Here is a 27510-nt window from a genome sequence, read left to right on the forward strand (position 1 = left end):
ATGTTATTTTAAAATTCTAAATTAGTTTTCTGTGAGTGTTGTGTTTTGGAAAGAGGGATAAGAATTACAGTTTAAACAGTATAAAAAAATCTTTATGTCTCCAGGGAGTCTCTATAGACCACAAACAGTATACGAGTCTGTGTATGTGTGTAAATGTGTGTATGTGCGTGCATGTGGCCGGAAGTGTGCGTCTCTGTGGTTCAGTTCTGTAGGTGTGAATGTGTGTGTGCGTCAATGTTTCTAATGAATCTATGCATGGCTTCTGGTGGGCCTCCAAACAAATGTGATGAAACTCACCATTTATATTAGGGAGATGTTTCAGAAGTCCATCATTTAGGCATGCTCTTATGTAAAATAAAACCATCATTACAGTTTGTAAATTGAAATTCTATTGTCACGTTAAAAGAAGTGTTCTTGGCAGTGTTCAGTATAATTTAGGTTTTTACTTTCATCTGTTCTTCCTATGCAATAATGTGCTTACAAGAAAAAAAAAGTATGGATTAAAAACTTAATCTATTGAACTGCTATGCTGCAATGCTTTTAACTATCAAGTATAAAAATAAATGAATGTGTAAAACTTAAAAATGACAAAAACTTCATAAAATTAGATACATTTTTTATTTTTAGATGAAGTTAGACAAAAATTCTAATTGCTTCTACTTGTTAGACTGTATTTGATGTTATTATTCAGTCTGAACTTCAGTTAATTTCTTCCATGATTAGGGGAAATCTGGAAACATCAGAATCGTCAAATTGTGTTTCAGCTTTTCGGCTTAGTCCCTTTATTATTCTGGGGTCGCCACAGCGGAATGAACCACCAACTTATCCAGCATATGTTTTAAGCAGTGGATGACCTTCCAGCTGCAACTCATCTCTGGGAAACATCCATAGACACTCATTCACACTCATACACTACGGACAATTTAGCCTATACCCAATTCCCCTGTACTGCATGTCTTTGGACTGTGGGGGAAACCGGAGCACCCGGAGGAAACCGGAGCAAACACAGGGAAATTATGCAAACTCCACACAAAAACGCCAGCTGACCTAGCCGAGGCTCGAACCAGTGATTGGTTCTTGCTGTGAGGCGACAGCCCCACCTACTGCGCCACTGTCACACAAATTGTGTTTCATTCGTTCATTTTCATTTTCGGTTGTCCCTTTATTCATCTGGGGTCATTCCACAGTGGAATGACCCGCCAACTTATCCAGCATGTTTTACGCAGTGGATGCCCTTCCAGCTGCAACCCATCAATGGGGAAACACCCGCACACTACCATTCACACACATACACTATGGACAATTTTACTTGCCCAATTCTACTATAGCGCATGTCTTTGGATTTGAGGGGGAAACCGGAGCACCCGGGGGAAACGTTACATCTCACGGAAAGGACATGCAAACTTCCTCAGAAGGACGAACTGCGAGAATAGAGAACGCGTCCTGTGAGAAATGAGATGCTGCCTTCTTCCTGATGGTCACATGACCTTCATGTGTTTTTAAATGGAAAATTATTTAAACATTACAATATTCATATAACGATTTATTGTTTTTTTCCCCCTTTTCAAAATATATACTATGCATAAAGACTTTACAATTATACCTTGCACAATATAAATAAAACAGATTTTTATAAGAATTTCAGCAAATAAAAACACTTAATGTGTTAATTCTTTTATTAAGAATTTCATGGTGATGTTTACATTCACGTTTCATTTAGGGAAACTCCTAAAATAAATAAGTTATATCTCTGAACTTTAATAGTAAACCTATATAAAATGCTGCGCTTCCCACATCCAGTTGCAATGACATCTGGGACTTCTAGAGCGAGTTCGGTGCTCAAGTCTGCATCGGTGAGTCCTTGATATCAAGAACACATCCGGGAAGTTTTACGCGTCCTCTGTATCTAGAGTATTGGAACTGAACTTTGGCGAATGATGATGACGTTACACGAGAACACGAGGACGCAAGATCGCTGAAGAACGCATATTGAGAAACAGCCAATGTCTATATTATTGGTAGAGTGCCACTGAAAAATATGTGTTAAAAGGGAAATAAAAAGTAAGAAAAAGAAATGTGTAATCTGGCTGAGCAAAGATCTCTAAAGATCTCATTTTCCTTCAGCTTAGTCCCTTATTTATCAGAGGTTGCCACAGCGGAACGAACCACCAACTATTCCAGCATACATTTTATGTAGCAGATGCCCTTCCAGACACAACCCAGTACTGAAAAACAGCCATACACTCTCACACTAAGAATAATTTTGTCTATCCAATTCACCTACTGTATAGCACAAGTCTTTGGACTGTGAGGGAAACCGGAGCACCCAGAGGAAACTCACATGAACAAGGAGAGAACATGCAAACTCCAGACAGAAATGCCAACTGGCCCTGCCGAGGCTGGAACCTGTGACCTTTTTGCTGTGAGGGGACAGTGCTAACCACTGAGCCACTTTGACACCTCAACTGTATAATGTAATTCAACACATTCATAAGTAGAGCCTGTTTTACGGTTATTAAATGGTTCACCCAAAACTTGTTCCAAACCTGTATGAGTTTCTTTTATCTGTTGAACACAAAATATGTCCTTCTGAAACCTGTAAACATTTGTTTTTTCTACTATGGGAATCAATGGTTACAATTTTTCTACTTCAAAAATTAAAAACTAAGAAACTCATAAACCTCTTAAAAGGTGATTAAATAGTAAGTAAATGTTCATTTTGGGTAACAAACAATTAAGAAAGTAGAGAAAAATAAAAACAACACACACACAAAACAAAAAAATTATTAAAAAAAGGGTGAACTATATCTTTAATGGCTGGAATATTGAAATGTGATGTTTCAAAAATCTTCAGTTAAAAGTTTATTTAGTAACATTTCTGTACTACAGACATGTTAAAATGTAGATGACCAGCGCCATCTAGAGTAATAAAAGAAATAAGAAAAATATTAAATATGAGCACAAAAACAGTTTCTTTAGCAATAAATTAAATAAAAGTAGATATTAATTATATTATATTATATTATATTATATTATATTATATTATATTATATTATAAAGTCTGAATATGAAAGAAGACAGACTACTTTAGTACATTTGGGTATGTTAATGTTTGTACAATGTTTGCACATGGTTAAATAAGGTTCATATCCCCCCTATCAAATCTTGCTGACTGCTCGTGTGTTGATACTTAAATAGCTTATTATTTTAAAAGATTCACGCACCTATAACAACTCTGGGTTTTGAAATTGAAGTGTTTTAATTTTCATAAACCTTAAGTATTATTTCTTTTCTAATATACAGTATGGAATATTTAAGCTGCTTGTTGTAGTGAAATCTGTATAGGATATTAGTCAAAATCAATGTGGCCCCGCGTATTTGTCAAGCCTGTGCTGTTACAGGAAGGCAAGGATTGCAGGAGTTATGAAAACACGTAGATTTGTTGATTAACATTCACATGAATGGAAACACAGGAACGACATGGGGTGACGACAATGCACTGAACACAGGGACTTAAATACAAGGATTTGACTGATAACATACAGGGGAGAGACGCAGGTAAAACTCATAAGACATTAACAAATGGTGGGAACTAGAACAAAGGGGTCACATGATGAAAACAAACACACATGGAGAATGGAAACATGGGGAGGGTCACATGACGAACATACAGGGGCCTGACAGTATTGCAATACATATACTATTGTGAAACTATAGGCAATATACCCAGCTAGGCCAATCACAATAATCAATTAATCAACATATCGCACACCACATGGACATGACCTCAATCATTTTTGATGATGCAATATATATTGCTGAATAGGGATGTAACGGTATCAAGATTTCACGATACGGTAATACCTCGGTATGAATGGCACGGTGTGGTATTTATTGAATCATTTAAAGGAAATACCAAACTATTGAAGAGACTCAAAAAAAGTGCTAGAATGTTCAGGTTACCTCAACACTGAACAGATCAATGACATACAAATGATCTGTCTGTAAACTTTCAAACAGGAACTTAAATTATTCAATTTTAACAACAAAAAATATAAACCATGTAAAAAAAAAAAAAAAAACACCACTCGAAAGGACAAGCCATGAGTGAGATAGAGGTCTCTTGGTGGTACAAGTCAATGTCTCCATTAATCTGAGCAGTGTGCTGTGTTCTGCTGTCCCCTTGACTAAAAGAATCCCCATCATGTTAGACATATTCCCCGACTTGTATTTCAGCACAGCCTGGCAGTGTCTGCATATCCCTTTTTTCTGTCACCTTTTCTTCCTTCTTGTTTCTTTTCAGAGAGAAACTGAAATGCTTCCACACATCTGATTTAAAACCCGCTTTAAATTCGACCATTTCTAGCTCTTTTTCTTTGCCGCTACTAGCAGCACCCTCCATTTCTGCATTACTAGATCTGTAGCGACAACAGACCGCAAAGGATAATGGCCACGCCTGGGCTGAGGAAAATTGTAGTTTCCGCTACCTCCCATTCGCTCCATTCACCTGAGCAAACTTTTCACCAAAAGACCTATGATTTTATCGAGTCACAACCACAATAATATTGAAGGAAATTGCTATTGCGGTATGACGGTATTTACAATATTGTTACATCCCTATTGCTGATACATACTGAAAAATACAATTCTAGCAACATTTTAGTTAATTGCGCAGCCTCCTATCTCTATTAAAGGTGTATAGTATATCCTCATGTGGGAGTCTGACAGCTGAAAATAAATCTTGTTGCAGATATCAGAGCCTCTGCTACTTTTTACCTTGCGCTTTTATGTTAACATTTATTATTATTTATTTAGGATATGCGTTTTCACATTCTGATTCCAATGCCTGATTATTAAATAGTTAAAATGACTATAATTAAATGAAATATTGTTAAGAATAAAATATTATGTGTTACTTGGAAGAGTGTACCTACCTATAGCTGGTGTGTGGAGAGCGCACTTGCCTCTTTGTCCTGTGGGTGCCATTGCATCATGCAAGTAAATGCTGCACACTGGTCGTGTGTGGAGAGACCCCCCTCATGATTGTGAAGTGCTTTAGGTGTATGGCCATACTCGATAAATACGCTATATAAATACATACACATTACATTGTGATGATTTTATATTGTTATTCTGGCTTTATTTACTTAATTGAAAATGACAATAATGACGTTTATCGCAATATGTTTTGGTTCAATATATTGTACAACAGAAATAGATATCATGACAGGCTAATACCAAGCTGTATCTTACAATACTGTTGTCTGAGATAACTTACAGATGATGTTGAGGTGGTTGTTTGTGATATCTGTTGCTGTTTCTGTTGAAAACATTTCTCAATGTGATCTGAGAATACAAACATTAAAACAATTGAATGAGATACATTAGTTGAATTAAACAGTTGTTATGTGACCACAATATGTAAAGATGTTTGGCTCACATTGATTGATCTGCTGTTTGTGCTGCCAAGACTGAATGCTGTGAGAAAATACAAGGAGAGAGAGATAAGATATATACGAAAAGAGTAGAAAAACAGAAAAGTCTAGTCTGTTTTGCAGTGGTTGAAGGAACTCTACAGATTTTGTTATGCTATTATACAAAGTTACTGTTGTAGTAATAGTTCAACAGGCCTGTAGCCAAGGGGGGTTCAGGTGGTTCAGAAGAACTACCCCTCACTGACAAAAGTCCAGAATTTGTCTCAGAAATTAACTCATTTGTCCTATTTTGACTGCTATGCCATTATAAATAGTGAAACTAACCCATCGAAAAGAGCTTTAAGGCCAAGCTGAATCCTCTGTTGGCTGTCATTTTGGCGTTTTTAGCTAATCAGTTTTGGCCAATGCTAACACATATTTTCAGTTTACAATCTGCCGTAAGTGAAGTCATCTTTCGCTACTGCAATGTTTTTAAACAGAGAAAATATTTACAAGTAACTTTTATTCTAAATTTTGGACCTTATTCTTGAAACTAAAAATGACCAATAAAAAGGTGTGAAGCACCAAAAGTGACCCATATTAAAATTGTTTGAATACTAATTTGGCTATTGTTCTTATTCATGAACTTTCAGATGTCTTTTTTTAACAAAAGAGGCTAGAAACATTGTGAAGCTCTACATTATTAATATTAGTATTATGTTTTAATAATTTTTATTTTTATTTTAAATGGCTGAATTCTGACTGAGGAAAGTTGAACGTGCTGTCCAGTTTATTTGTCTAATAAATGACAATAGACTACAGTTTTTAATTGTAAACTTTAACAGATTCCTATTTTTTTCTAATGATATATGAAATCATATATGTCATAATAATAATCATAATAATTATAAATATGTGTTTTAAAAATAAGTACAGCATTATTTGACATTTCTTCACTGTAAATCTTTAGGCAATTGTTTTGTTATATCAAAAACTGTGGTTATAATGACCATCCGACAAACTAATTCAGCTAAAGATTATGCTTAAAATGTCTCTAAAGTCCTTTAATCTCATAATTAAATAGAAAATTGGGCGTATAATCGCAAAAAGGTCTACTTTTTGAAAAGAACCACCTCTTTCACTAGGCTGGCCACGGGCCTGTTTAAGTACTGTATGAAGTTTCAAATGGCGATTTTAGTTAAATAACATGTAGAGCCCCCCAGCCCACACGTGCATTTCTTTAGTCTCAAACACCAACATGCAAGAAGTGGACGTTATATACACAGCAATTTACAACAGGTGCGTATACCCCTTCGTCTTTCTTGTAAAAATAACACTAGTAAACAAACAAAAACACCACCGAAAGTTATTAACGTTACCTGTGGCCGAGGCGAGCAGGGAGAATTTCTTTGAATGTTTCCTGAGGGATCGTCGCGGATGACGTCAACAAGTGAAAGGTCATCATGTGTTTGTCGTTGTATTGACGTTTAATTTATTTTAATGTTACTAACAAATAGTTTAGACTTCGTAAAAGGCATTTAATTACAAGGACATTATGTCTTGACAAAAGTGTGTTTAATCAAACACCATCACAACTCCACTCAGATGTTAACACCACAGGTTGCACACATTAGCCAGGTGAAGTTGGTTTTACATTCGGATATTCAGACATTCTGCTTAATAATATACTTTCAGTAAAGTATTATTTGCAAATTATAAATTGGAAAATCATATTAGCAGCCAATGACTATCAAAGCATGTTTACAGTAAAATAGATAGTGTTGTTTTGAAGTCATACTTACATGCTGCTAATTCTGATTAAATATTCAAATTATCGTGGTAAACAATATAAAGACAGTAAATTAACGAAAGTACGAATATAAAACTTTACCTCAATACATAGCCAACTAATAATTTACAAGTATCCTAATGTAAATAAGTAAAAAATAATTTGTGTATACTTTGCTTGTTTTTATTGTAAAGTTGTAGAACAACAGCCTCCTAATGTAGGCCACATGTATGGACTGACTTTATTTTTATGAAAACACCATCAAATTTTTCCTTGAACTTTCTTGTTCAGGTGGAAACACAAGGATTTGTTTTGTGTTTTTCTCGTTAACCAGAGGAAAAGCAGACCAATAAGAAACCTTATCACCCTTACGAAAGTAAACCATGTTATATAATAAAAGTACACCCTGCTGATAAATCCAGCTTAAATCAGCCTAGGATGGTTGGCTAGTTTTAGCTGGTTGACCAGCCTGGTTTTAGAGGTGTTTTGGCCACTTACAGGCTGGTTTCCAGCCATTTCCAGCCTGTTCTTGACCGGTCAGGCTGAAAAGTGACCAGCTAAAACCAGCTTGACTATCCTGGTTTGAGCTGGACATGGCTGGGCTCCTTGCCTGGCTAGGCTGGTCAAGCTGGTTTTAACTGGTCATCTCCCATCCTGTCCAGCTAAAACCAGGCTTGAAATGGCTGAAAGCCAGCCTGGAAGTGGTAAAAACCTCTCTAAAACCAGGCTGGTCGACCTGCTAAAATCAGCCAACCATCCAAGGCTGGTTTAAGCTAGATTTTTCAGCAGGGTAGTAGTGTGGTTTGGGCACATTGGTTACCATTTGTTCTGTATAATACCATTTTACTAAAAATGTCATGTTTAACTTAATGTTTAAAAACCATAGTGAATTTGTGGTTATCATAGTCATTGTAGTGATTGTCATGTCAATAGGCCTGTTTCAGTAAGGAGGTTCAACCAACTCGGAGTTTAAACTTGAACTGAGTGTGAAATTTGACTGAGTTGACTTACCGAGAGATTAAAAGCTCAGAGTTTTCGGTTTCAGAATAGCTGATCTGAGTTAGGTCAATCAATTTTGAGTAGACTAACTCAGAGTTAAGCGCGCACACTGCAATTATAAAAAGGCATTATCAATGCAGCGCAGATATTACGAGTCTTTACAGGAAGTCTATGGGGAGAAAAGTCCAGTGTGACCAGAGCTTTACAAACTAATGCTGTGGTCACACTACAGTTTGAGCTTGTGAAAAGGGATGGGATTAAACCAGATGATTAGACATTAAAAAAGTGAGCGATTGCTCTATGTTTTAAATTTCTGTCCAGAGAGGTCATGTTTTGATCCTCAACTGGTCCCATGCAATCATGTGATGCGATTTCGTTGGTCAGAGTGCACCAAACTTAAACTTTCCGAAGTAGCGAACTACGAAACTCGTCGCACAAGCTTGCATTTCAGGTCCGACGCATTCACATGCATATGAATGGAAGTTTATAAGGAGAAAAGTGCAGTGTGACCTCAGCTTAATTTCTAGAGGATCACGTGCTATGACTGAACACGGCTGGTCTCACATCAACAATCATTAAAAAACCAGATGAATCCAAGCCTACATACAGTTCAAAGATAGTTTTTCTATATAAAATCCCCATCGACCCTTTCTACTCCTCGAGACCTAGCTGATCTCAGACATCCGTCTGTGCTAAATGACCAGTTGGGAGCCCTGGGCTCTAGTACTGTATCGAGCTCAGGGTTCTCTCCTGGGACAGCATGCCAAACTTGCAATTAGTATCAAGCATTAGCTAAGTGAGAGCTCTTGAAATAGCTAAGAAAAATGTGATATAATTAAAGTTCTTTAATTGTTTTACACAGAATGTTATATATATTCTGAATCTTTTATTAAGTACATTCAGAATCTCTTCCTCATTTCCTAAGCACAGATTTGCCCACTTTGAGACACCAAACCCTCTCCCAAACCGACAAGAGCAGGGGAGCTGCTTCTCCGTGTGTCTGCTGAGGATCTGATGTGTTCAATGCTGAGAATAAACACATGTAAAGCAGCAGAATGGACAATGTTGCCAGTTTGTCTGAAGATGGTCTGCTATCATCCCTGAGCCCATGAGTTCAGCGTCACATGCAAATAATTCTAAAGGTTAGTCATGGTCCACAGAAAAGACAATTGCCCCTTTCACACTTACAGACTTTTCTGGAAAATTACCAGTAAACTGCTGTGAAGTATTGGTGTGTGAACAGCCTTTTAAAATACCAGAAAATTAGTTTATGCAAATGTCCTGAATGAGAGGTTTAGATCTGCTGTGTGTGAAAAATCACAATTTTTAAAATTGTGCTGGTAAATTTGTTCTGATAATTATTTTGCAATTTACCAGTTTTACTGTATTAAAGGGGCTATTGTCAATATGTTCACCATTTTAATCCATTTCTCGAATTATTATTTAAACTTTGAAATACTTTTTTCACTTGACCAGACAAAGTCAATGGTGTGTCGTCTACCAAAACAAACAAATTACTGTTTATTACGGAGTTCTCTGAATTTTTTAGGGGTTTTACTCTCAATTTTGACTAAAAAACTTTTAGTTATTTTATGAACCAGCACAAACACATGGACAAAATTTAGATTTGTTGGGAATAAATGGCCTTTGTATTTCAGATAAATATTAAATCACATTGGTGGCTTACGTTTTTCAGGTCATAAACCTGTTTGCTGTTTGTTCTCATATCACTGTTATAATTTGACCTTTAAATAGTCACATGTTGGCCTGCCTGGCACAATTTTTGCAGATAATTTTTTTAATATTTGTGTAATTTTAAACAATGGGGTAAAACCAACAGTTTAATGCTACTAAACAAAAAGAGGTTACACTTAATGATCTATTAATATGTAAACTAAACGTTACTTTATTATAAACTAATGATGAGTTAATGTATGTGCTAATCATGAACTAACTCACGCCACAGCCATATCACCCTGCAGCCCAAGACCGGTTACTTACTGAAGCTAAGCAGGGCTCAGCCTGGTCAGTACTTGGATGGGAGACCACTAGGTTGCTGTTGGAAGTGGTGTTAGCGAGGCCAGCAGGGGGCGCTCAACCTGTGGTCTGTATGAGTCTTAATGCCCCAGTAAAAGTGAAGGGGACACTACACTGTCAGTGGGCACCGTCTTTCGGATGACACGTTAAACTGAAGTCCTGACTCTCTGTGGTCATTAAAAATCCCATGGCACTTCTTGTGAAAGAGTAGGGGTGTAACCCTGGTGTTCTGACCAAAGTCCCTCTATCGGCCCTTACGATCACGACCTCCCAATCATCCCCTTCCACCAAATTGGCTCTATCACTGTCTCTCCACTCCACCAATAGCTGGTGTGTGGTGAGCGCACTGGCGCCGTTGTCCTGTGGCTCCCGTCGCATCATCCAAGTGGATGCTGCACACTGGTGGTGGTGGTGTGGAGAGACGCCCCTCATGATTGTGAAGTGCTTAGGGCAGGGGTCCCCAATCCTGGTCCTGGAGGGCCGGTGTCTCTGCAGGGTTTAGCTCCAACTTGCCTCAACACACCTGCCTGGATGTTTCAAGTATACCTAGCAAGACCTTGATTAGCTTGTTCAGGTGTGTTTGATTAGGGTTGGAGCTAAAATCTGCAGGACACCGGCCCTCCAGGAACAAGTTTGATGACCCCTGGCTTAGGGTGTATTGCCATACACAATAAATGCGCTATATAAAAAATAAACACTACATTACATTACATTTTTAACTACAACATCACTTGAGTTCATGTGTGAATAATGGCCACCTTAATTACTTGTTAGTACATGTATAAACGAACATTTAAGTGTAAGCTAAAGTCTTATGCAAAAATTTGGGCACCCCTCTGTGGCTGCATAATAATGTGCTCTTTCTTTATAAGAGAAGATCGCAGTAGATGCCATTCACTTTCTGCAGAAAGACAATGCCATGATTTTTTTAGACAGAAGTACAGAACGTAGTGTAGCTGTATTGAGATGTGTGAAATTAAGTTGAAACTCTTTAGTGTGGATTTAAAAACCTGTAGTCACTTGGTTACAACAAAACAATAATTGATTTGAGGGACTTAATGAAACTTAACAATCCTAACAAAGGTGCAAGCAATCATGAAAAAGGATATTTAAGATAGCTGATTGCTAGTTGTGCTTCTCCTTATTGTGAACCTGAAAGTAGCAACATGGAAATCTCAAGATATGTCACCAACATGAATTATAGGAGCTCCAGGAACATCTTGCTGCTATAATATCATTGTACATGGTTCTATAGCTCACTCAAAGACCAGGTCAATGAAAGGTGATGCAGAAGAAACCTTTTCTGGAATCTGCAAACAAGAAGAGTCATTTGAGGTATTCAAAGGCTCACCTGGACAAGCCTGAATCATTTTGGAAAATGTGAATGTGTGGCACGCACAGGTTCTGGAAACTTTGTCAGAGTTGAAGGTCGCATGGATTCCATCCAGTATCAGCAGATTCAGAAGAACAATGTTCAGGAATCAGTCAAGAGGCTGAAGTTACGGCAGAGTTGGATGTTTCAGCAGAACAATGATTCAAAGCAGTTCCAGATCTACCAAGGAATTTATGCCCAGATATGATACAATAATCTAGAATGGACATCCTAGCCCTCAAACTTGAACATCATCACAAAATTTATAGATTGGTTTGAAAAAGGCACCCATCAAACCTGACTGAACTGGAGAAATTTTGCAAGAAATGGTCCAAAATGCCTTCAGCAGGAATTAGGGGACTTATCCCTGACTATACGAAGCATTTACAGGCTGTTATTTCAGCTAAAAGTGGCTGTGCAAAAGATAGTAGATGTCATTATTCTGTCATTATTCACTGTTATTTAGTGTAAACGCAATAGACGGACGTGCTTAAGGAGTTCATGAGTAGTTAAGAATGGGTTAATGATGACTTGCCCCTCTAAAGTCATGATATAAATATACATTAACATATCATGGGTTTATGATGGTAAAATTAACCATTAAGTAATGAGGTAATTTTACCTTTTTAACCTTTTTTTTTTTGTTAGTTCAATTTGCAAGAAAATGCCCTCAGCAAGAATTTGGGGACTTATCCCTGACTATAAGAAGCATTTACAGGCTGCTATTTCAGCTAAAAGTGGCTGTGCAAAAGATAGTAGATGTCATTATTCTGTCATTATTCACTGTTATTTAGTGTAAACGCAATAGACGGACGTGCTTAAGGTGTTCATGAGTAGTTAAGTAAGGGTTAATGATGACTTGCCCCTCTAAGTAAAGTCATGATATAAATATACATTAACATATCATGAGTTTATGATGGTAAAATTAACCATTAAGTAATGAGGTAATTTTACCTTTTTAACCTTTTTTTTTTTGTTAGTTCAATTTGCAAGAAAATGCCCTCAGCAAGAATTTGGGGACTTATCCCTGACTATAAGAAGCATTTACAGGCTGCTATTTCAGCTAAAGGTGGCTGTGCAAAAGATATTAGATGTCATTATTCTGTTGGGGTGCCCAAATTTTTGCACCTGTCTGATTTTGTTAAGACTTAAATTGCATTGCATCTCTTAATTAAACAAATTCTGTATCAGAACTGAAATGTTCCTATTTCTCTAGGGTATAAAATATATCCAAATGAAATAGTTGATCTGAAAGGCCAGCAGGCTATGGCTTGCAATTATGAAAATTGTCAGGGGTGGCCAAACCTTTGCATAAAACTATAAATGTAACCAACTCATGAGCTGTTAATGTATAATTATGTCATGACTTTACTTGGAGGAGCACATCACCGTTAACTACTCATGAACTCCTGTGTGTAAACTGTTTATGTTGACAAAACACTGTTACTTAGTGTAAACGCAATAGACGGACGTGCTTAAGGTGTTGATGAGTAGTTAAGAAAGGGCTAATGATGACTTGCCCCTTTAAGTAAAGTCATGATATAAATATACATTAACATATCATGAGTTTATGGTGGTAAAATTAAGCATTAAGTAATGAGGTAATTTTACCCTTTATGCGGTAAAGTTAGTTCATTATTAGTGCATGCATTAACGCATCAGTTCATAATAAAGTTATGTTTAGTTTAAATATCAACACATCATTATTTATGTACTGTTATTGTAAAGTGTTACCAAAAATAGATTGGTGTCTGAATATATTTTAGTGTTAATCAAATATATTTTAACTCATGTTTAAGAACAACAAATAAGTACAACTTTATTCCATTGTGAATTTAAGACATGCCAAAGCCAAGAAAGTCAAACAGCGTTTTGTTAAAAATTGGTCATTTATTTTTAAAGCATCAGTCACATTGCATTCATACATGTGCTCAGTATCATTTATCAATATCATCAGACTGAGGAAGAGCAGGATCGTGCCATGCTGGTCGGTTTTCAAGCTTTTGCAAAAAGTCCGAAGTGACTGGATCAAGCTGACAATTCATGAAGAGGACAAAAGAAGTCACAGATGACATGCAAAATGTACAGTATATGCTCATATTGCTTGTGGTGGTGTGAAGTAAACACTGCGCATGAGCAGAATGGGTCACACTTTACAACATGGATAATATTTTATAATACATGAATCAGTTAATGTATTTACTAACACAAACTAAGAACAAACAATACATGTACAGCATTTTTAATCATAATTCAGTATTAAATAATGCATTAATAAATCTAAAGTTGTACTTGGTAAATAAGGCATAGCCTATATAGGCTAATGTCCAAACAGAGCACTTCTGTATTAGACTAAAGTGCTTTATTCTGTGAAAACAACTGGCTTTATGTACATTATTCTGCTTATTACATGGATACTTGGCACAGACTTAAACTTTCAGATGACAAAAAATATTGATCTGAGCTGTAGTAGTTTACTAGCTCTTTTAAAAAGCTTGCAATAAGAATTCTCAGCGGGCACCTTGATATAAAAACAACATCAAACATGCTAATCGATTTGATGCTAGCTACCCACGTAGCAAAATATCTCTAGCCCACACAATCAGCTTTTGCTTGGCCCACATGCCGTAGTAAATTATGGTACATGATTGGACCAAGCCGGTCTTCCAGAAAAGGGCCAAACATAGACTATATCTGGGCCAAGTTAATAAAAAACTGAGCCTGAACTGGGCCATATATGTTGGTGTGTCATGACAATGCAATGTAACTGATAAACCCATGAAGCACTGCTCTTTAGGCGTGCTGTGGGTGTGCTTTTTACTTGATTGGTAGCCTTTTTTTCTGTATTTGAACATAATAAACATGTATTTTAAATGTGAATGGCACACATATCAATTATTAATATCTGGGCCAAATACTACAATTTACATCTGGCCCAAGTATTGTGTGCCACCTCAGCCAAACCAGGGAGAGGGCTTTGCATGAAGACCTGGTGCAGTGCAATCTGAGCTGCATCCAATGCTTTTTAATGCACTCACTAACCCACCCCTAACCCTACCTATCACAGTGACATCTGTCATGTCTGCTGTAGTGCCATCTTGTGGTTTTCTGGACACTAGTTATGTTTTGGTTTGTTCCTGCTTTGTAGTTCACGTGATCACTAATTGTTTCCAGCTGTCTGTCATTGTCTAATTATTGTTGTCTTTATAAGCCTTGTTATGTTGTGTTTAGTTTGCCTTTGGATTTTTGCTGTTTTGCTCGTGCACCCTGTTCACCCGATTCTGGTTTGTTTTGTCCGGCTCTTATCTGTACCTAGTCTGCTCACTGACTCATCGTTCTGGTTTGTTTGTTTGTTCACTTTGTTTCATGTTGTGATCATATTTTTGAATTCCTGTTCTAACTTTGTTTGATAAACTTTTGTTTATTGTGTTGTACTTTTGTCTCTGTTCGATTTTTGAACCTGGCCTGTCCCCTTATTTATTATTAAAACTTCTATTGCTGCATTTGGATATCTTTTTGTATTTTTGTAAGCCCATCGTGACAACATCACTCACTCCATTGAGTGCATTGTGTCTGAGATTGCATCGCTGAGTGATGCAATCTCAGCTTGCAGCATAAAGGCTGCATCCAGATACTATTATGTTTAGCCCACATGCTGTATGCCAGTGCCGGATGGATGCCTGCTGTGACAGAATCTGGGCCAGAATTCTTTTCTTCCTGGGTAACTAACTTGATGTCTAATAGACAACAAATTCACATCTAACACTGGCATCAAAACACGTTAAAGCTTGATTAGCCCACAGAACTGTCCTTTAATCGATTTTGGACGTGTTTTCTGTCATATCAATTAGACATCAAGGTAATTTACATGCGTTGTAGGGATATGAAATGCAGTGGAAATTTGGAGTTTGGAATTTAAGTTTCAGATATTTCCTTTATTATTAATGTTTGTATGTCCAATGGACATGGTTTTGTTTTGACACTAAATTGATTTGCGTTTTTTGACGTGTTTTTGATGTTGTTTTGACATCAAGGTGGTCGCTGGGTTGTCAACAAACAGTATCTTTTAAAATATTACACAGAATTTATCCTGTAAGAGTTATTTGAATGATTTAAAGTGGATACAGAGAACTCTTGTGATTTTTATGGTATTGTTAAGGAATCTGTTGCTCATCTTTTTTATGTGTATACTCAAGATTATTTTTGGATTGATGTTTCTAACTATTTCAAGAAAATTTGGTACACTAATACAAATTGGATTATTTGATCTCATGTTTGCTTTAGTACAAGATGGGATTGATTCAAAAAGTACAAGCTTTTTTTCTTATACTACTAATAATATTACTTGGAAAATCCAAATTGTGAACATTTTATAAAGAAAATTAAACAATATGGTACTACATATGTAAGATTAGAAACAGAAAAGCAAAAAAAAAAAAAAAAACATATAAAGCATTATGTACATTTCACTTGATTAAATAAAAGTTTATTATTATTATTATTATTATTATTATTATTATTATTTTCTTATTTATTTATCACCCCTGGCGTCTGTTTTTACTTTGATTGTTTAACTAAGATAATTTTTCTCATTTTATTTATTTTATTTTTATTTTATTCATAATTGTTGTGAGATCTATTCTCTTGTACTAAGTTTGTACATATTTACAATAAAGGAATTGAATTTAAAAAAAAGTTTGTAAACAAACAGCTGAAAGCGACCACAACCTGCTTAGTTTTCAGCCACAAGGTGGCGCCATATTATAAGAATTTATTATAAATATTAGATTCACTAAGGGTCAAGATTATTCAAAAGTACCCAGATGAGCCCGTGTTATTAGTTTCAGCAGTTGTTTTCTGTGAATAAAATATATTGGAATCTCATAATTGACCAATCAGAATAAAGTAATCCAGAAAGCCATCTACCAACATTCGTCATTGCACTGTAAGTTGACAAGTACTAACGATGAACTGTATGTTTATTAACAAATATAAATAAATACTGTAATAACTATACTGCTCATTGTATGTTCATGTTACTAAATACATTAACTAATGGAACCTTATTGTAAAGTGTTTCCACTGAATGAATGACTGTTTAACCTTATGAATGTTTCAACTAATGAAAAACACATTTGTCAAATACATAATGAAAAATTAGTACAAAACAAAAATGGAAGGAAATTAATGAGAAAAATGCATATTAATCGAGCTCTCAACTGGTTGCTGTGACATCTCAATTATTAATAATACATACTCACACTCATGTTCTTTTTAAACATGCTCTTTCAATCAATAAATCCACCATTTAACTAGCATGTTTTTCTTATTAATCCACTTCATACATTTAACAAAACTATCTTGGAAGTACAAATACTATGATACAAGTTATTGCTTCACATGTCGTAAGATGAATTTTTAGTCAATGATATAATTAAAATTGGCACCAATGTGGAATTAAAGGACGGCAGTACCGCTTATACCACCTTATGCAAAGATGATTGTTTTCAAATATGGTGATATATAATTTGCATACTCTATGTTCTGGGTTGCATAATCACTGAGAAATGTCGTAATAGTAATGCCGCAGTCTGGGTTCGACTACAGAAAATCCAGGTCTCTCATCTGGCCTGCAGAAATGAAACAGACAAACGTTAATTATTCCAAATTTTTTTGTAACAGAGTTTCAAATAAATGCTGATTAAAAGAAGCATCTTTACAATTACACTGTATGGTTGTTTACACTTGTTTCAGTTTGATCATATTTTGCCAATGGTTAACAATTAAATTGAGGTTCAATCAAGAAGATTTATACACGTTTAGGATTACTAATTTAAAAATGTATAGATTTTTTTTTTACTTTGCAATTCTGATCATTTTGAGTGTATCATACAATTTAATTTAACAATTTTTTCCTTTTGTTTTTGCAATTCTTGCTTTTTTAAATGTATTTAAATCCTGTCCTTGCAATAATTACATAATCATTAAGTAAGTTTTTTATTTTATTTATGTGATTGTGAAATTATATATTGGATTTTTGAATTTATAAATCCCTTTGTCTTTAAAATTCTAAGTTTATATCTTACAATTCCTTATTCCACCCTTTTTTTTCCAATATGGCATGATTTAGCATGAAATTGTTTCACACTGTTTTTTGGCATTGATTTACAGTGTGATAATGCTAAAGCCTTGCTTATCCTGTTTTCATTCATTCGTTTTCTTGTCGGCTTAGTCCCTTTATTAATCCGGGGTCGCCACAGCGGAATGAACCGTCAACTTATCCAGCACATTTTTACGCAGCGGATGCCCTTCCAGCTGCAACCCATCTCTGGGAAACATTCACACACACACGTTCACACTATGGACAATTTAGCCTACCCAATTCACCTGTACCGCATGTCTTTGGACTGTGGTGGAAACCAGAGCACCCGGAGGAAACCCATGCAAATACAGGGAGAACATGCAAACTCCACACAGAAACGCCAACTGAGCCGAGGATCGAACCAGCAACCCAGCGACCTTCTTGCTGTGAGGCGACAGCACTACCTACTTATGTCGCTCTATCCTGTTTAATAACCCAGTAAAAACAATGATGCTAACACTGCTACTGAATTATAACTGTAAAATGTTGCTTCCCTCAAAATTAAAAGTGATGTTCAGAATGGTATTAACCCATGGTTTTTCTAGTAAACGTTGACTTACTTGTATGTCCAGCATTTCTTCATGAGGTCGTACATCTCAGGTGGGCAGTCGGGCGGTGCGGACATCCGCTGGCCGTTCTCAATCATTTGGATGACTTCATTTCCCTTCATGCCCTACAAAAGACAAGATGAATAAACCAACATGAGCATCTTTGCTATTATACACTTGCCGGCCACTTTATTAGGTACACGTTACTAGTACCAGACTGGACCCTTTTTTGCCCTCAGAACTGTCTTCATGGCATAGATTCAGCAAGGCACTGGAAATATTCCTCAAAATATTTTGGTCCATTTTGACATGATAGCATCACGCAGTTGCTGCAGATGTGTCGGCTGCACATCCATGATGTGAATCTCCCGTTCCACCACATCCCAAAGTCCTCTACTGGATTGAGATCTGGTGACTGTTGAGGCTAGTACAGTGAAATCATTGTCATGTTCAAGAAACCAGTCTGAGATGATTTATGCTTTATGACGTATTTCTGCTGGAAATCATATCCTGCTGCCATCATAAGATGTGTACACTGTGGTCTTAAAGGGATGGACATGGTCAGCAACAGTACTCAGGTAGGCTGTGGCATTGACACGATGCTCAATTGGTACTAATAGGCCCAAAGTGTACCAAGAAAATATCCCCCACACCATTACACCACCGCCACCAGCCTGAACTGTTGATACCAGGCAGGATGGATCCATGCTTTCAAGTTGTTGATGCCAAATTCTGACCCTACCATCCAAATGTTGCAGCAGAAATCGAGACTTATCAGACCAGGCAACGTTTCTCCAATCCTCTATTGTCCTATTTTGGTGAGCCTGTGCCCATTGCAGCCTCAGTTTCCTGTGTTGAGTTGACAGTAGTGGCACTGGGTGTAGTCATCTGCTGCTGTAGCCCATCTGCCTCAAGGTCTGATGGTTTGTGCATTCAGAGATGCTCTTCTGCATACCTCGGTTGTAACAAGTGGTTATTTGAGTTACTGTTGCCCCTCTATTATCTCAAACCAAAAGTCATCTTTATTCCCCATTTTGATGCTTGGTTTGAACTGAAGCAGATTGTCTTGACCGTGTCTACATGCCTAAATGCATTGAGTTACTGCAATGTGATTGGCTGATTATGAACTTGTGTTAACGAGCAGTTGGGCAGGTGTACCTAAAGTGACCGGTGATTGCAAATTCACTACTATTAACACTTATAAAATCATGCTTGATAATAGATGGATTAAAATTTCAGATATAATATATACTGTATATTATATAAAATTTCTAAATAAATATCAACCCCATTAGGGCCACATTCCTTACTATATAGTAATCACAGTACATGAAATACAGCAGTATCAATCTTTTATTTTGAAATAATACTTTTTGTGCAATAAGTATTTTGCTACATTTTTACTCATTGTATCGAATAAGTTTTCCTAAACTAATTTCTAATAACTGATTTATTTTATCTTTGCCATGATGAAAGTAAATAATATTTACTTATACACAGCTTAAAGTGATATTTAAAGGCTTAACTAGGTTAATTAGGTTAACTAGGCAGGTTAGAGTAATTATTGTGTAACGGTCGTTTGTTCTGTAGACTGTCAAAAAAATATAGCTTAAAGAGGCTAATAATTTTTTACCTTTAAAAGGGTTTTAAAAAATTAAAAACTGATTTTATTCGTGCCAAAATAAAACAAATAAGACTTTCTCCAGAAGAAAAATATTATCATACATATTGAGAAAATTTCCTTGCTCTGTTAAACATCATTTGAAAAATATTTTAAAAAGAAAAAAAAGTTCAAAGGGAGGCTAATAATTCTGACTTCAACTGTATATTCTACAATATAAATATATTAGTCAATATTTGACAATACGATGTTACATAATGCATAACAGAAATGAGGGGCCCTTAATATGTTTCCTCCTTCTGAAACATACTCGTAATCTATACACATCAACTGATCTGATACAAAATATGTCGGTCAAAAATGTTTGAAAGGATCCCTGCAGCACTGGTCAACATAACACACAGATTCTACTCACCTTGTATGGTTTCTGTCCGTATGAAAAAGCCTCCCACATCAGGACTCCAAAGCTCCACACGTCACTCTTTGAAGAAAATTTCAAGTAGTTCATGCACTCGGGTGCGTACCATTTCAACGGCCATTTACCATGACTTTTGGCCTGAACAGGAGTAAACAAAGAGTGGTTAGGTTTTCACTCTCGTACACTATAAATAAACCATCACTTTGCACATTACATCAGTGAGTAGTGCCGTACATTAAAATAAAAGGCCACGACTAAACACGGAGGATGATCTCCAAATCAAAATCTCCTAAACAAAATAATAATGATTGAAAAATTATATGGTTGTTAGACTGCTGCACTTTTTTGTGTTGCCAATATGCTCATGTTTATATAGTTCCTATTGGTGTATGTACACGTTATGTGCAATATGTGTATGTTTATAACCACATTTGAGGATAGTGGGGGTCGCAAATATCTGGAATTGTTATTTTGGGGGTCCTTGGCTAAAAAGTTTGGGAACCCCTTGCCATAGAAGAACCATCTTCTACGTTGTGTTTTCCCAAAGTACATTTAAGTGAGCAGTTCTTAAAAATGCTTAAAAATGGAGTAGAAAGGTTCCATAGATGTTTAAAGGTTCTTCATGGAACCATCACATTCCTAATCTAAAATGTACATGAAAATACATTATTGTTGTAGGTATTTAAACCAGAATTTGTGAAAAAATAAACAAAACCAAACATTGGTTTGACGTGAATACTAACCCCAGGGGTTGAAAGTATTGCAAAGAATTAATTATTCTTTAAATTAATGAAGGGAAACTTTAAAAAAAAAAAAACATATTGTACCTTGTAATAGTTCTCATCCTCTGTCAGGGCTTTAGAGAGGCCAAAGTCGCTGATTTTTGCATAATGCTGAGTGACTAAAAGCACATTCCTGGCTGCAAGATCTCTGTGAACAAAGTTGTGCTCTTCCAGATATTTCATGCCCATTGACACCTGATGAACCAGCTCTGTGAGGTTCTTCACAGTGATGTGCCTGAAAACACAAGCATAAACAAAAAAGCGAAAACATTACAATGTAAAATGCTGTTATATAGGCCAGCTAATTAAATGTATTGAGAGTTACACACACTGCAAAAATTGCTTTTCTTACTTAGATTTTTTGTGTTGTTTCTAGTCTATATACCTAAAAATTCTTAAATCAAGAAGCATTTTTCCTTAAAACAAGCAAAATAATCTTCCAATGGGGTAAGCAAAATAATATTGTTTTTCCTTTTGGCATAAGATTATTTTGCTTACAGCGTTGGCAGATTATTTTAAGATCAAAATGATTAGCCCCTTTAAGCTATATATTTTTTCGATCGTCTACAAAACAAACCATCATTATACAATAACTTGCCTAATATACCTAACCTGCCTAGTTAACCTAATTAACCAAGTTAAGCCTTTAAATGTCACTTTAAGCTATAAAGAAGTGACTTGAAAAATATCTAGTCAACTATTGTTTACTGTCATAATTTTAAAGATAAAACAAATCTGTTATTAGAAATGAGTTACTAAAACTATTATGTCTAGAAACAGGGAGCTAATAATTCTAAAATAAACTATATATATATATAATAATCTAAAAAGACATTAACCATTAACTGCTTTTTTACAAATCGCCAAGAATCACAAATTTAGTTAAGAAATCTATAACGTGCTACTGAGGAAAAAAAGTCAGCTACATCTTGGATGACCTGAGGTTGAGTAAATTAACTGTAAGTCTTTAAAAAAGATCTTTAGCCATCACCATATTCATAACAGCACAGTATCTCAAGTCTCATTACATATTTGTAGCATGACGTACTTGTTCTTCTGCAGAAACTTGTGAAGCGGCCCCAGTTCAGCGAGCTCCATAACCAGCATAAGGTTTTCCGCTTCACAGATCCCAATCATGCGGACTATGTATGGATTATCCAGCTGCTGCATGACGTTCGCCTCCCGCAACATCTCGTCCTTTACTGCTGCATTATCGTCATCATTCTTCAGGATCTTAACAGCAACAACCTTCTGTGTTCTGAAGTAAACAAACCACATACACTCTTAAAATGTGTCTTAAAGAAACACTCAGTTAATTTTTGAAAATAAAAACATTTAGAACCCATTAAGCCAATTGTTTTAGTCAGGCAGTGGCACTTTGAACTTAGCTTAGCATAGATAAGACCATTAGCATCTCACTCAAAAAATCCAAAAAAGAAAATTAAAGCTTGACTCTTCTGTAGTTACATTGTGTAGACCAACCGAAAATGAAACGTTGCTATTTTATAGGCTGATATGTCCAGGAACTATAATCTTGTTCTGGCGTAATAATCAAGTAACTTTACTGCTGTACCATGGCTGCAGCGGGCACAATGTAATTACCTACTGCTTTTGCTATACATTTTGCTGTTTGTTCAAACAATTTTTTTTTAAATGAGCTGAAACAACACAATTATTGAGAGTTTTTTGACACATTTTATGTTCAATCCACTTAAATTTATAAAAAAGTATAAAAAGTTAAATTGATTGTGTGGAACCCAGCATTTTCAACAGTGTGTAGTTACCCAGCAAGGGGCTTTCATTTTTGGTCAGTTTTACAGTACACGATGTAACTACAGAGCAGTCAAGCTTTAAATAGGAAAGTGTTTAAAACTCTTTTTAAAGATTCTGAGATGCTAATTGTCAAAGAAAAATTCCATGATCTATGCTAAGCTAAGCTAAAATTGCTCCCGCCAGAGTTCAGCTGAAGGGTTTCAAAAATATTTGTTTTGTAAATGATTTATTATATGTTTGAAACATATTGAAACAGACCGCAATTTATGCAAATATGTCGTTGCACCATGCCTGATCATGGTAGATCATCCGCATTTTATGAGCATCGGCTCTGCTTATTTGCCACAATGCTAATTTGTTCTGTGCTTTTTGCATTTGTCAATATATAAATAAGATGCTACTGTTTGTTCTTTAATCTGTGCATTTTCTGTAAATCATCAGCAGATATTTTTACACCCATCAGCCAGGGGTGATTCTAGGGTTGACAGGTTAGGCTAAGGACTTTTCAGCAACGACCATGCCATCGGCACTGTTCTAAAGTTGTGCTGTCGCTCAAATTTGTTTTGTTTGTTTTTAAAGAGCCCCTATTATGGGTTTTTGAAAATGGCCTTCCATGTAGTGTGTAACACAGCTCTAAGTGAAGTGAAATATTCAGCTAAGACTTAAATCTGAAAGTGCGCCGTGTTTAAAACTATTGATTCATCTACAAAAGAGTTGACTCATAGTGCTTCAAATGAATCTTCTTGATAACATGTCTTTAGCCGTTTTGGCGTGATGTCGATAGGAAACTTAAGCCCCGCCCAATTGTTGCACGCGCAAACCCAGGAAAATTAAAACCCCAGGCCCCGCCCACAAACACTGTAGCATGAAAGAGGAAGACAAACACTGTAGCAGATCCCGATTGAATCAAGTAATGAAAGCGCTGTGCTCAGCTGGATATTATTGGTAGTGTGAGGGAAAGTTAGTGTTATTTTCTCTACCCAAACCATTGGTTGAGGTCCTTTTTCTGATGGGGGATTCATCAGCCGTTTGTTAACCCTTAAAGACCGAGACAGCCGCCCGCGGCTAAAAATAAGTATTGCTCTTAAATGTTTAATAACTTTTGATCCGCTGATCCGATTCATACAATTCAAAGATTGGCATAAAGGAGAGAATCTCAGCTTTCCAGCGCTGTAACATAGTACATTCGCGGACTTTCAGAGGCTCCGGAATCAGTGCGGTTACGTCATCAAAATTTGACAATGCTGATTTGACAAAGAAACGCTCGTCACTGTGTCTCCGGACAAACCAGAAATGATACATTGATGCATTGTCCCTCCTCCATGCCCAGATTGGTTCAAACTCACAATCTCTCAACCAATAAGCATAGGTTTCGCTTTCTGGACCAACAATGAGCTTTTTGAACAACACGGAATGAGAGATAGGCATACATTTACGCGCGGCTAAATAAAACGCAAAAAAAAAGTTTTGCATGAAATAATTCTCATACTAAGTACTTTTGCATGCACATCTGCACATAAACATGACAAAACAGTGACACAGCAAAGACGAAGTGCTGCTCTTGCTTTTTTCAAAAGACGCAAATGAAGGTGCGGCTGTTTGTCTGCATTGCAGACAGCCATATCCAAATCCATAGACAATCATGTCAATGCTGGCACATAAAACCTAAGGATGGTCCATATTGAATCTAGTTTAGTTATGTAACTATTTATAGTATAGTAAATATTTATATCTATTTTTTTTACTGAGGATTTGCACCATGTTTATTTGGACTTTGACGCATTATTTATTATTTTCTTATTTTTTTATTTGTTCATTGTAAGTGGTGTTGTTTATAGTAACTGAAAATATATTATTTGGAAAAAGTCAAAATTGCTTCACTGTTCTGTTATTTTGTAACATTTTTTTTTCTGTTTAGTTCATTCCCAAAACTTTTGGGCAAATACATTGTCAGTAAATAAATGCATTTTTTCCCCCATTGAAAAACGCCTTGGAATAACATTGAAATAAATTGCTATAACTTGCTCAGGGAATGGTGGATGTAGACAAAATTTATTTTGGAAGTATAAAACATCATAGCATGTATTTCTAAAGAAAGAAAAACAAACTTCATAAGGTTTTGTTTGTAACAACTAGAAAATGCCACTTTTTTAAAAATCGTTTCTGGAAAATTCTGGAATATTTTCTGTCTGTTCATATGTTTTTGGACCAAAAAATTTTTTAGACTGGACCTTTAAATGATACAGATTGAAACTTCAGGTTCTCCTGTTTAAAATGATATATGACACTTGAGGCTGACTGCTAAAATAAAAATAAAAACTGCTTTTAAAAAAATAATAATATAGGCCTATTAGGTGCCCACAAAATACCTCTAGGTCTTTAAGGGTTAAAGGAAGGATCAGAAAAGACTACTAATGTGTGGGACTTTGCCAGAGCTTGACAGGAACTTTATCAGTACACAGTTCATGGACCTGTTTCCTTCTCCATTTCACAAGTGTAAGTAAGTGTGATTAAAATGGTAGCCTCTTTGTTTTCTCTAGCTTGCAAGGTATGTATTTAATTGTGTTTTGTTTCTTGTAATCGCTTGTAGTACAGGAGACTCCTGGAAAAAACAGGAGTTTTGGCAGGTATGTTCACACTTACACTCTGCACTCTGACTAATTCAATATTGTTGATAAGCCGTGGTGGGCATTTCACTCTGTCTCGCGCTGAAAGCTGTCGACCAATCGCAACAGACTGTCATTGGTCCAATCAGCACAGATAAGCTTCTCGCTAAGGAGGGGTTTGGGAACAAATGAATCGCTAAGCGAATCATATGCGAGCCGCTGGGATAATTAGATAAAAATAAATGCAGATTATAAGACAATGAAAGTGTTTTTTGACCTTGCATGCATATCAGCCTGTTGTTGGAGACCCCCATATCCAAAATATGACCATTTTAATAGATAATAGGGGCTCTTTAAATCTGGCCCTTGATATTCTTATTAATGACAAAAATCCTCCTGAAATGATGTTCTACATAAACTTAGTTGACTCACTTTTTCATCTGGTAAACACCTCTCAGGACAGTGCCAAAGTTGCCTGAGCCCAGTTCTCCATCTTCCAGAGTCAGATCACTGCGGTTCACTTTAGTCGATCGCAGCTCATCGGGATCTGCATATGGACTTTCATACACCTGTGTGTCCATTGGCATAGCTGGTATGAAGACAATACAACAATAATTAAGAAGACAGAAAGAAATAATTACACCACAGTCAGGTTTAACCTAGCAGTCAATAGTTTGAACACTCATATTCAAATTTAATTTTATCAAAACTATAGAAATTGAAGTATGATTACAGTTCAGCACTTGTTAGAAAATATGTGGACATGGTGAAAATTTAGCAAAAATGATATGACCTTCACACACACAGTTGTCACTTAATAATGTTAAACTTTTTGTTCCTCTTTAAAATCCTGCCTAGATGAGATCTGTCCTCTTGCCACCAGGTCAATATTCTCTTTTCCCTGTAATCCCTGACTGTTCTGAGAGAACATTGAACAGCACTCAAGACAACAGAGCAAGAATGGTGCAAATCAAATCCCCCGCTGACCATAGTCCAGCTGGCATCATTCGCCTCCCAAATCCATTCGGCCAAAACCCTATACTACAGTAACAGCACTTTAGACCCCCGAAAACCTTTCAGGACACTTAATACCCTGCTCTGTCCTCCTCCACCACCTCCTTGTTAGCTGATGATTTGGCCTCCTTTTTTACACAAAAAAAATCTTAAATTAGCAGTTTATTTCACACCACATATATCTAAAATTTCCACCAAACAACACCCTCTGAAGAAAATTCACTCTCCCTTCTCCCTCCTCACTGAAGAAGAAGTATCTAAAGTTATCCTCTCTGCGCATTTCGCAACTTGCCCCGTGGACCCAATTTCCCTCACACATCCTGCAGGATGTTTCCCCGGCCATAGTGCTAGACCTAATAGACATCATTAACACTTCATTCCACACTGGCACGTTCCCGACTACTTTTAAGCAGGCCCAAAACTGGAAAATTACAGAATCACTTTCTATGTATTGCTGAAACACCGGAAAGAGTTGTTTTCAACCAAATTTCTACATGTTTACCACACAAAAACCTGCTGGATGCAGTCTAATCAGTCTTCAAATGTGGACATTTCACTGAGACTGCACTACTTTTGGTCACTTAAGCCCTGCACCCTGCTTTTACTGGACCTGTCTGCTGCTTTTGATACGGTGAATCATCACATTCTACTGTCTTGCCTTTCCTCAATGGGAACACTGGAACCCCGCTCTGCTTGTTGGAGTCTTACCTCACCAGCAGATCATTTAGAGTTGCCTGAAAAGAAGAAGTTTCTAAAGCTAATCAGTTGGTCACTGGGGTACCTCATGGATCTGTTCTGCTCTGCCTTTTGAGGTCCCATATTACTCTCGTGAGTGATTTTCACACCTGCTCCCCTTTGGTAAATCGACTGACTGACTGACTGGCTGACTGAGGGTGTACTTACACTATGCTATCCGAACTGTGCCCAGGCTCATTTCCCGGTCCATTTGAGAAGTGTGAGTGCTCTGAATTGGGCTTAGGCATGGTTCGCTTGGC

At 36.5% G+C, this 27510-nt stretch overlaps 1 protein-coding gene and 2 long non-coding RNA genes across 7 annotated transcripts in view; 1 reads left to right on the forward strand and 2 right to left on the reverse strand.

Moving 5' to 3' along the window:
• Positions 1 to 6853, reverse strand: part of LOC141376294 (uncharacterized) — a 72442-nt gene extending 65589 nt beyond the window's left edge. For both annotated transcript variants that reach the window (XR_015500799.1, XR_015500798.1), the window contains exons 1-4: positions 6794 to 6853; positions 5441 to 5478; positions 5279 to 5346; positions 4935 to 5085 (exon numbers count right to left, since the gene is read on the reverse strand). This is a non-coding gene — a long non-coding RNA (uncharacterized LOC141376294). The remainder of the gene's footprint in view (positions 1 to 4934; positions 5086 to 5278; positions 5347 to 5440; positions 5479 to 6793) is intronic.
• LOC147834981 (uncharacterized) lies at positions 6575 to 23308 on the forward strand. Of its 3 annotated transcripts, none has more exons than XR_015500802.1 (3): positions 6575 to 6713; positions 9133 to 9344; positions 22185 to 23294. It is a non-coding gene; the product is annotated as an uncharacterized LOC147834981 (long non-coding RNA). The 3 variants fall into 3 exon arrangements; XR_015500803.1 differs by lacking the exon at positions 6575 to 6713 and adding an exon at positions 6756 to 6871 and having other exon boundaries at positions 22185 to 23308; XR_015500804.1 differs by lacking the exon at positions 6575 to 6713 and adding an exon at positions 6848 to 7052 and having other exon boundaries at positions 22185 to 22320.
• The window catches only part of syk (spleen tyrosine kinase), a 47617-nt gene continuing 33588 nt past the window's right edge, over positions 13482 to 27510 (reverse strand). The window contains exons 8-14 of one of the 2 annotated variants that reach the window (XM_087269142.1): positions 25934 to 26090; positions 22171 to 22380; positions 21168 to 21357; positions 20338 to 20478; positions 18314 to 18426; positions 15157 to 17241; positions 13482 to 14684 (exon numbers count right to left, since the gene is read on the reverse strand). In XM_087269142.1, coding sequence (XP_087125268.1) covers positions 17169 to 17241; positions 18314 to 18426; positions 20338 to 20478; positions 21168 to 21357; positions 22171 to 22380; positions 25934 to 26090 — 884 coding nt within the window. In that variant the 3' untranslated portion in view covers positions 13482 to 14684; positions 15157 to 17168. 2 annotated transcript variants of the gene reach the window in all.

Source organism: Danio rerio, chromosome 10, assembly GCF_052040795.2.
Source record: "Danio rerio strain M-AB ecotype USA chromosome 10, GRCz13ab, whole genome shotgun sequence".
Classification (NCBI taxonomy): Eukaryota; Metazoa; Chordata; class Actinopteri; order Cypriniformes; family Danionidae; genus Danio; species Danio rerio.